The sequence below is a fragment of the Ammodytes marinus genome (assembly GCF_949987685.1).
Source record: "Ammodytes marinus genome assembly, chromosome: 21".
Classification (NCBI taxonomy): Eukaryota; Metazoa; Chordata; class Actinopteri; order Uranoscopiformes; family Ammodytidae; genus Ammodytes; species Ammodytes marinus.
This window is the reverse complement of record NC_137225.1, coordinates 26,119,036-26,129,035: the sequence shown is the minus strand read 5'-3', so window position 1 is coordinate 26,129,035 and position 10,000 is coordinate 26,119,036. Positions and strand designations below refer to the sequence as shown.

General features: G+C 41.4%; 1 protein-coding gene across 3 annotated transcripts in view; it reads right to left on the bottom strand.

Annotated features, from left to right (window-relative positions):
• Positions 1-10,000, bottom strand: part of LOC307267621 (protein NLRC3-like) — a 10,813-nt gene that overhangs the window by 197 nt on the left and 616 nt on the right. The window contains exons 3-15 of one of the 3 annotated variants that reach the window (XM_080049996.1): positions 9,721-9,831; positions 8,758-8,862; positions 7,643-7,747; positions 6,855-6,910; positions 4,846-6,703; positions 4,418-4,594; positions 4,159-4,335; positions 3,791-3,961; positions 3,200-3,373; positions 2,736-2,909; positions 2,119-2,301; positions 1,535-1,586; positions 1-941 (exon numbers count right to left, since the gene is read on the bottom strand). The exon at positions 1-941 is cut by the window's left edge and continues 196 nt beyond it. In XM_080049996.1, coding sequence (XP_079906122.1) covers positions 939-941; positions 1,535-1,586; positions 2,119-2,301; positions 2,736-2,909; positions 3,200-3,373; positions 3,791-3,961; positions 4,159-4,335; positions 4,418-4,594; positions 4,846-6,703; positions 6,855-6,910; positions 7,643-7,747; positions 8,758-8,862; positions 9,721-9,831 — 3,346 coding nt within the window. In that variant the 3' untranslated portion in view covers positions 1-938. The remainder of the gene's footprint in view (positions 942-1,534; positions 1,587-2,118; positions 2,302-2,735; positions 2,910-3,199; positions 3,374-3,790; positions 3,962-4,158; positions 4,336-4,417; positions 4,595-4,845; positions 6,704-6,854; positions 6,911-7,642; positions 7,748-8,757; positions 8,863-9,720; positions 9,832-10,000) is intronic. The other 2 variants (XM_080049998.1, XM_080049997.1) reach the window with 2 other exon arrangements.

Below are 10,000 nucleotides of genomic sequence, written 5' to 3'. Positions count from 1 at the left end.
ACCAAAGAGAACAAGTGGAGCGGTTGAGGTATTTGGATTTGAATCTCTATCCCAACTGCCATTTTCTCCCCAAATCCTCCACCCCAGCTTTAAGTCCCAGACATAGCAAAGTGCAGAGCCATAAATACATTGCAGTGATATACATAAATAGACTCAAATAAATAGAGTAGGCAGTGTAGATACAATAGCAGACAGTACATAGTTAACAGCTGATGGACAATATGAGGTTGGATATACACAGCATGTAACAGCTTTTTTGAATTGGCAGCCTTATAAATACGTATCTGAGCATAAATAGTGTGTGTGCGTGTGTCCTCTCTCTGTAAGACTTTTTCATTTTGACACTTACCTCTAAGATATACTACGCTATATGTGTGTATGTATACTATGACATATAACGGCATTCCTACAACACGAAAGATAAACGGATATAAACGGAGATAACCCCAGACTTGACTCTAGCTCACAATAATATAATCTGTGTGATTTAGAGCTATAGTGTGTTACTTCTGTTGCCCCAATGGGTTTTATACCTTCTGCTGTACGTCCAGGTTTTTTTCTTAGCAGTAGAATCAACAACTGAAACATTTCTTGGGCTCTTCTTAGGATTTTTCTGAGCTCCTGCACCAGTGTCAGGGGGAGGGGTGGGGACACCAGTTTATAAACACTGCCATACTGAGAAATACAGAGAGAGTTTTGTGGAGCTGATAGGGCTTAATCAACTTTGTGTCAATTCATTCGGCGATGGCTTGAATGTAACGGACACACATTTATATCAAAAAGCTACTCACTATAGCTTTAAATTACAGTAAAGTTATGTAGTAATGAACAAAACTAACAGGGAAAGGCACTTTGGGTCTGGAGAATGGAGTCTGCAGGGAGGGTCCTTACACACTGATGATACTTCGTCACATCGAGACCAACTGGCAGATCATTCTTCACTGAAAACAGAAAAAAATGCACAAAAAAAAAACATGTCGTCACTTACTTTGAATGTGAGGATAAGAATTTAAGGTCTATTGCTCTATTTGGAAATGTCATATTCATAATCAATCAATCAATCAATAAAGCTGTAATGCTATAATTCAACCCCATATTTTTTAGGTTATTCTTAATTGAAATAGATTTTTATTTTGAGTCTCACGAATTTGTAAATAATAAGAAATGCATTTCAGAAACTAATATCAACTCAGAATTATTTATTTAAGTATTGTCATATTATCATACATCACCAATATTGGAAGAAGTTTGTCACCAATTGATTAACTTTCTTTTTCATTCGTTTTCTGCCATTCCCACATTTCACCTTTGCATTTTAATAATGTCTGTACATTTTTTGAACTGACATGACTGACTGTTTGTACATATATTCTAAATAAAGTTATATTTAAAAAAAAAGTTAATTAACAGCTGATAACAGATAGAAAAGGCCCAAATGGACAGATATAAGGACATATATTTATAAGGTTAAAGATCCCACATGTTATACAGTCAAAATTGAAATTATTCACACCCCTGTCAAATTTTGACTTACTTTTATGAAACCAGCGAGTTTTTTCTTGATTGGAAATGACACAGGCTTCTCCCTAAAGATAATAAGACGATGTACAAGAGGCATCATTGTGGGAAAAAAAAATGTTTCAGCTTTTATTTACATTTGAACAAAAAGTGGCATGTCCAAAATTATTCCTACTACAGACCGCCTTTCGTACATTACTGCTGAAACCATCAAACCAAGCCTCTACTGTCTAGCCTGGTCCTACCAGACCATTGTACCTCATTGCATCTGTACAGAAGGTCTGGAATCGCTCAATTGACAAACGTTAACTCACTTGAAGGTGGGTGTCTGTTGAAGTTTAAAACTATTGGATCTGCCCAGTGCCACTCTGGATCTGCCAACCAATCGCATAACGTTTGGTCGTGACATATGTCATGCTTCTGACTACAACTGAAAATCAACGTCATTGTTCTTAGCCACTCCCTCTGTTCGCTGGTTGGACCGCTAAAAATCTGGACGGAAAAAACCCGCAAATATACCGCGGACCCAGACTGACTACTGAAGGGAAATGACAATTGAGCGGAAGTAGGAAGGCGGGCGGTGCCAGGCTATCTACTGACCTCACAGTCTCCAGATTCTCCAGTCTGCAGTTTGGACTCTTAACAAGATCAGACAGAGGCTTCACTGCTGAATCCTGCAGGTCGTTTTCACTCAGCTCCAGCTCTCTGAGATGGGAGGGGTTGGACTTCAGAGCTAAGGCCAGAGAAGCACAGCTGGTCTCTGACAAACTGCAACGACTCAATCTGAAAAAAAAAAAAAAAAATAATGTAAGTTTATTATTTTTTAAAGGTGCTACGAGGAACTTTTCTATATTTAAAAGTCTAATTTTTACTCTGATGATCATGAATGACATGTAACAGCAAACGAGAGCATCAGTGCAAAGAATGCTATTTTTATATTGTTTTTCTTAATGCCTTTGTCATGGGTACACTCACCCAGGAACAACAGCTGAATATGTAAAAACATTACCGCTTTTGTCCAAAAGGGGGGCGCTAGAATGATCACACACTAAAAGTTCCTCAGAGCGCCTTTTAACTGCAGCAGTGCTGTCGTTTGGCAGTTGCCATGTTTGCCATTTTTCAATTTACAATTGAGATTTTGACACCCCCCCAAATCATATTAATCTCAGCACAGAAGTACAGCAGATCTTCAATAGTAACAGAGTCAGTGAACTGACCTCAGAGTCTCCAGTCTACAGTGTGGACTCTCCAGAAAACCACACAGCAGTTCCACTCCTGAATCCTGCAGCATATTTCCAGTCAGCTCCAGCTCTCTGAGATGGGAGGGGTTGGACTTCAGAGTTGAGGCCAGAGAAGCACAGCTGGCCTCTGACAAACTGCAGTGCCTCAACCTGAATAAAGAATAAACGTGTTAAGTTTGAGAGACAATATTCCAGTGGCTCCATCTATACAAACCCATGTTGTTAAGCCAAACACAGTTAAAAACCGACAGAAACTGATTTAAGATTTGAGTCAAGATCCCAAAGTTTCCAAAGATGCCAAATAAGTCAGGATGAACTTTGGGGAAATTTGAAAAAAAGACATCTAGAATATTTTTTTGAGCCTTATGTCTGTAGTTTAGGGTCACCGACACTTAAACATCAAATTAATCTCCGAACAGAAGTAAAAAATTGCGACTGACCTCAGAATTTTCAGTTTACAGAGTGGACTCTCTAGTCCGGCACACAGCTGCTTCACTCCTGAATCCTGCAGGTCGTTTCCACTGAGCAGAATCTCTCTGAGATGGGAGAGGTTGGACTTCAGAGCTGAGGCCAGAGAAGCACAGCCGATCTCTGACAAACCGCAGCCCCACAATCTGAATAAAGGAAACATGTAAATAAAAATCAGTATATAATGAATGGATGTTTAAACAAAAACAAAACCAGGAGATAGAACACCATCTGATTCAACCTAATTGTCACTGTAAGACTTTATGAGTACAAACAAAATCCAGTTTAGCATCAAAGCAGAATTACAGAAAGAAGCACATGGTAATGTAAACAGGACCATGAGGCGAACCATCTCTATAATGGTTTGAGAACCATTTACAGATGTGCAGCACACAGCCCTGTGGGACAACCTGGTTCAGGGTTGAAGAGGTGTTTTTGACCCTAACAAACTGGTTTCTGTAGGTTTGGAAGACCCCTCCTTTACATCCTTCATCCCAAATGTGAGCAGTGCTCCTCACATTAATTTAACATCTACAATAGTTACAGGGAGTCAATGAACTCACATCAGAGTTTCCAGTCTACAGTCTGGACCCAATTCTTCACACAGCAGTTTCACTCCTGAATCCTGCAGCTTGTTTCCACACAGCTCCAGCTCTCTGAGATGGGAGGGGTTGGACTTCAGAGCTGAGGCCAGAGAAGCACAGCTGATCTCTGACAAATTGCAGCGCCTCAATCTGAATAAAGAATACATTATGTAAATTAGAGACAATGTGTTAGTATGAAAGTGTTTAATAATCTGTTCAGAGGTACAGAAGGTTTAGAAGTTTAGGAAATGGAAACTCCAAACATCTGAACCCAACAGGATGCAGTTTAGTGTCACCACAACCTTCACATATTAATCTCAGCACAGGAGTAAAATATAGTTTCTGACCTCAGAGTCTCCAGTCTACAGTGTGGACTCTCCAGAAAACCACACAGCAGCTTCACTCCTGAATCCTGCAGCTTCTTGTTGTCACTCAGATCCAGCTCTCTGAGATGGGAGGGGTTGGACTTCAGAGTTGAGGCCAGATAAGCACAGCTGGCCTCTGACAAACTGCAGTCACACATTCTGAAAAGGGAAGGATGAAAATAAAAATAAAATAAAACATATTCCCCAAAAAATCTACAAGAGCTTCAGTCAGTGAACTGACCTCAGAGTCTCCAGTCTGCAGTTTGGACTCTCAAGTGCGGCGGACAAAATCTCCACTTCTGAATCCTGCAGCTGCCAGTTCCCGCTCAGATCCAGCTCTCTCAGATGGGAGGGGTTGGACTTCAGAGCCGAGGCCACAACTTCACAGTGACTCTTTGAGAGTCCATAGCCACAAAGTCTGTAATGATATTTAAAAAAAAAAGTTATTATCAAAGACAAAACGTTATATTGTAATTCATGCATTTGATGACATTACAGTTTGACATTTCCTGATTTGAGAGATCAGGCTGGTCTTTTCAGGCAAAATCAAAATGTGGCTCGATTGATTTAACGTGAATTACTACTCTGTCGATACCCTTTAAAAAAACAGAGTTCATTAATCAATCCTAATCTTCAGACATCATGCCAGGCAATCACATCTGGATTTACCGAGCCTTTCTGCAGTTCCTCACAGCTGGAATCAGTCTCTGTTTTCCCTCCGTTGATGTTTTGTACTTCTCCAGGTCCAACTCATCCAGAACCTCCTCTGACATCTGCAGCATGTCGGCCAGAGCTGAGCAGTGGATCTCAGAGAGTCTCTTCTCTGATCTGTTCTCTGACTTCAGGAACTCTTGGATCTCCTGATGAACTGATTGGTCGTTCATCTCCGTCAGACAGTGGAAGATGTTGATGCTTCTGTCAGGAGAGATCTTATCATTGTTCATCCACTTGAGGTTGCTAATGGCTCTCTGGATGATTTCTGGACTGTTGTCTGTTGGACCCAGCAGGCCTCCTAAGAGTCTCTGGTTGGACTCCAGAGAGAGGCCATGAAGGAAGCGGACAAACAGGTCCAGATGGCCATTTTTACTTTCAAGGGATTTCTCCATGGCGCTCCTTAGGAAGACATCCAGAGATGAATCCGGGCTATCATCGTATCCCATAAACTTGAGAATGTTTCCAAAAAAAGACGTTGGTTTTGGCTCCTTGTGTTTGTAGTCTTTCAGGAAACCCTCCAGTACCTCTGTGTTGTTGTTGGTGTAACAGTGGTGCATGTAGATCGCAGCCAGAAACTCCTGAATGCTCAGATGAACAAAGCTGTAGACTGTTTTCTCAAAGATCACACTCTCTTCTTTGAAGATCTCGGTACAAATTCCTGAGTGCACCAAGGCCTCTGTGACATCCAGACCACACTGCTCCAGGTCTTCTTGGTAGAACATCATGTTTCCTTTCAGCAGTTGTTCGAACGCCAGCCTCCCCAGCTTCAGAAGAACTTCCCTGTCGGCCTCCGTCAGCTCCTGTGGACTCGTCTCATGTTCCTCTTCATACTTCTGCTTTTTCCTCTTTGTCTGAACCATCACAAAGTGTGAGAACATGCCAGTCAGGGTCTTGGGCAGCTCTCCTCTCTGGTCTGTAGCCAACATGTGCTCCAGAACTGTAGCAGTGATCCAGCAGAAGACTGGGATTAGACACATGATGTGGAGGCTCCTGGTTTTCTTGATGTGTGAGATGATGCTGCTGGACAGCTCTTCATCACTGACTCTCCTCTTGAAGTACTCCTCCTTCTGTGGGTCAGTGAAGCCTCGTACTTCTGTCACCCTGTCAACACATGTAGGAGGGATCTGATTGGCTGCTGCAGGTCGGGAAGTTATCCAGATGAGAGCCGAGGGAAGCAGATTCCCCTGGATGAGGTTTGTCAGCAGCACGTTGACTGATGATTCCTGTGTGACATCAGACACAACCTCATTGTTGTGGAAATCTAGTGAAAGTCTGCTTTCATCCAGGCCGTCAAAGATGAACAAAACTTTACAGAGAGCGAGCTTCTCTGCTGTGACCTTCTGTAATGTTGGATGGAAAACATGGAGCAGATTGAGAAGACTGTACTGCTTATCTTGGATCAAGTTCAGCTCCCTGAACGAAAGCAGAATCAGCAGACTGACATCTTGGTTTTCCAAGCCCTCTGCCCAGTCCAGAGTGAACTTCTGCACTGAGAAGGTTTTTCCAATTCCAGCGACGCCGTTGGTAAGGACGACTCTGATGTGTCCCTGTTGGTCGGGTAAGGCTTTAAAGATGTCATGGCACTTGATTGGAGTGTCATGGAGGGTCTTCTTCTTGGAAGCGGTCTCAAGCTGCCTGACCTCATGTTGGGTATTAACCTCTTCACTCTGTCCCTCTGTGATGTAGAGCTCAGTGTAGATCCTGTTGAGGAGAGTTCCACTTCCTGCTTGATCAGTTCCTTCAGTCACACGTTCACATCTCCTCTTCAGACTGATCTTATGTTCATCTAGAACCTCCTGCAGACTGCCATCAACTGTAAGGAAATAAATAATTATTAGAAATGACCACCATAATAAAACATTAAAAAATTCACGCTGTTAAGTAAAAAAAAAAAAAAAATCCTAACCCCCAAAAAACAAGATGAAATCTGTAATGAGACACTATGACATTGAATATATTCTTACTTTGTTCAGAGCTGGTCAGACTGGCTGCACAACAGAACGGCTGAATCTTCTTCTCTCTGTGGAGATCAAGACATAACAACATGGGATAAGAAAAGCAGAGTCGAGCCCTTTAGTCGAGCCAACGTCATATACCGTCATTTAAAGACCTACTTCACCAGTGGGAATATGAAGGTGTATTGAACTCTGAGATCCTATGTCGTATAAATGTGCAAACATTTTAGAAATCGGTTCATCTTAGCCTGAGAAAAGGCAGAAAGAATGTTTTATGGTATCACTGTCTAACCCTACAGTTTGCCCAGTTGTGACGTCACAACTGGGCAAACTGTAGGGTTACACATAGGATCTCAGAGTTCAATACACCTTCATATTCCCACTGCTGAAATAGGCCTTTAACTCTAATCAAAGTTCTTAAATGCAGACACACCAAATAAGTATTATACAACCCACATCTCACAATGCAGCTGCTTTCCTACATATATAATTTTCCAGGCCAGTGTGGAGATATAACCTCTCAACCTAGTCCTGGGTCTTGGACGTCCCTGGAACATTGCACTCTGAATCTTCTTTAATAAAAACATTAATTAAACCAGTGACATGGCATATAGATGAACAATTATTTAAATATATAAGATTAGTGTACACAGCCTGAGTGTGTCTATGTGTGTGTGTGTGTGTGTGTGTGTGTGTGTGTGTGTGTGTGTGTGTGTGTGTGTGTGTGTGTGTGTCTCTGAGTGAGTGAGATTATAGTGTGATATTATGTCATTGCAGTAAGTAAAACATTGTCCTACTGTGTGTCTGAAGGTCCAGGTTCATTACTGAAGGTCAGAGGTTCAGCTTTGGACATGTCACTCTTCACAGACAGACAGCTGGGGACTGGAGACTCTGCTCTCTGTCTGTAGAATCAACAAATGTTTTAGACAGATTGTTAGCCTTCATAAAGTCCAGAGACCATTTTGATTACAAGTGTGACCATTTGTTTATAGTTAAACGTTCAGAGAAGAGAAGAGAGACCGGACTCTATCTATATTATATTTTGGAATTTAAATTTAAGAAGATTAAATGTGTCAGAGAGGGGAATGACGTGCAGAGAACGACCCGGGCTGGATTCTAACCCGGGTCTGCTGTGAAGAGGACAGACAGACAGACAGACAGACAGACAGACAGACAGACAGACAGAGAGACAGAGAGGGGAATGACATGCAGAGAACGACCCGGGCTGGATTCTAACCCGGGTCTGCTGTGAAGAGGACTGAGACTCCATGGGGGGCCTCCACTAACCAACAAACGCCCCCCTAGATGTAAATTTTCTGCTAAAGTGATTGATCAGCAGTAAAAACAGGAAAATACACTTAATTTGAAAAAATAAATAAAAAAAAACTGTATAGTAGGTAATGCATAACTATGACGGCTAGTAGTTACAACAATAATATTTAGCTTATTGTAAAGTGTTAAACCTGCAGTGTGTAGAATTTTGGGTTTTATTTCCTAGCAGATTTTGTAGAAAGTCATTATAATATCCATAAGGACATTTAATTTAGTGCATAATAGCTGAAATTTTTTTTTTTAATTATTATTTTTTCCCTTAGAAAGGGTCTCATATATGTACATATTTCTGCATATTTTGGACCAAGGCCTAGTGCCGCCATCTTGAAAGTGTCATAGTTGGAATGTCATCAGGTGCATTGTTTAGAATTTAGAATTGTTCTTGTCCTTGAAGGCCACTGTAGCTTCTGTTATTATTCTAAATGGTTGGGGTTACCCAGGGAGCGTTGCATTCTAGAACTTTCTTGATGATGTCATATTACACACTGCACCTTTAATGTAAAAACAAAGAGTATGAGATTTGAACACTAAAAAACGTAATCTTCCATCAGGTCAGTTTACAGTAGAAACAGCGTCTTACTGTGTGTCTGAGGGTCCAGGTTCATTACTGAAGTTTGGAGGAGACTGTCTGAACCAGTCACTCTTCATAGACAGACAGCTGGGGACTGGAGACTCTGCTCTCTGTCTGTAGAATCAAGAATTGTTTTAGACAGATTGGTAGCCTTCATAAAGTCCAGAGACCATTTTGATTGCTAGAGTGACCATTTGTTTATAGTAAGAATTTCAGAGAAGTGGGCGATGATTCTGTGTTTTAAATTCAAGTTGTATGAAGTAAGAAAAATGTTTTACAAAGATAAAAACACTTTTAAACTTCTATCGGACCATTTCCTTGGTCATATTTTCATTACAAGAATCAAACCATGGCTCTAACCACTACACCATAAGCCCCCTCGCCCCCCTAGAAAAGCAGAAAAAAAAGGCAAATACACTAAATGCGAACACTAAAAACGGAATCTTTCATCAGGTCAGTTGACAGTAGAATCACTAGAACTAGATTGGATTAAGACATATACCGATTTTGCCACTCGAACGGACCGCGTCACTTGTCTGAGTATACATGGCATTTCAGAGAATCGGATAAATGGCCGGTGCATGGCTGTCTCCACCATGCTAGGTGGTGCTGTAGCCCTTTCAACAAGTGGTTATAGAGCCACGTCCGGTTCCTTTACAACAACAACACTACTATTTATTACGTCGTCTCCTTCCACTTCCTTGTGAAATCCCCGGCAGGGATTCTCGAGCAACCACAGAACGCGAACTCCGATATGCGATGTCCGATCCCTGTATACATGCAGAGAGAATGCAGACTATGAACGAGTTATCTATGTGTTCTTATCCGACTTCGCTTGTCCGTTAATGTGCCGATTTGTGTGCAAAGTAGATCGGATAAAGGTGTTTACATGCAGTTTAAAAGTCCTGTTGAAGTCTTATTCCTTTATTTACCGGATTATGAGTCTGCATGTGAACGCACTGAGTGTCTCACCTTGTGTCTGAGGGTCCAGGTCCATTCTTTAAGTCTGGTGTCCACTCTTTAGACCAGTCACTCTTCATAGACAGACAAGAAGAGTCTAATTCCCGTCTGTTCTGATGAATTCTGCAGACAGATATTTCAAACATGTCGTTATTTAATTTAAAGCTAAATAAATAAAGTGATGGGTAGCTTTTGTTAAAAAAAAAAATTCCACTGTCAACTCATTGTGAGCTTGGAAAGATATTCTGAATAACAATCACAGACAGACAGACAGGCAGGCAGGCAGGCAGAC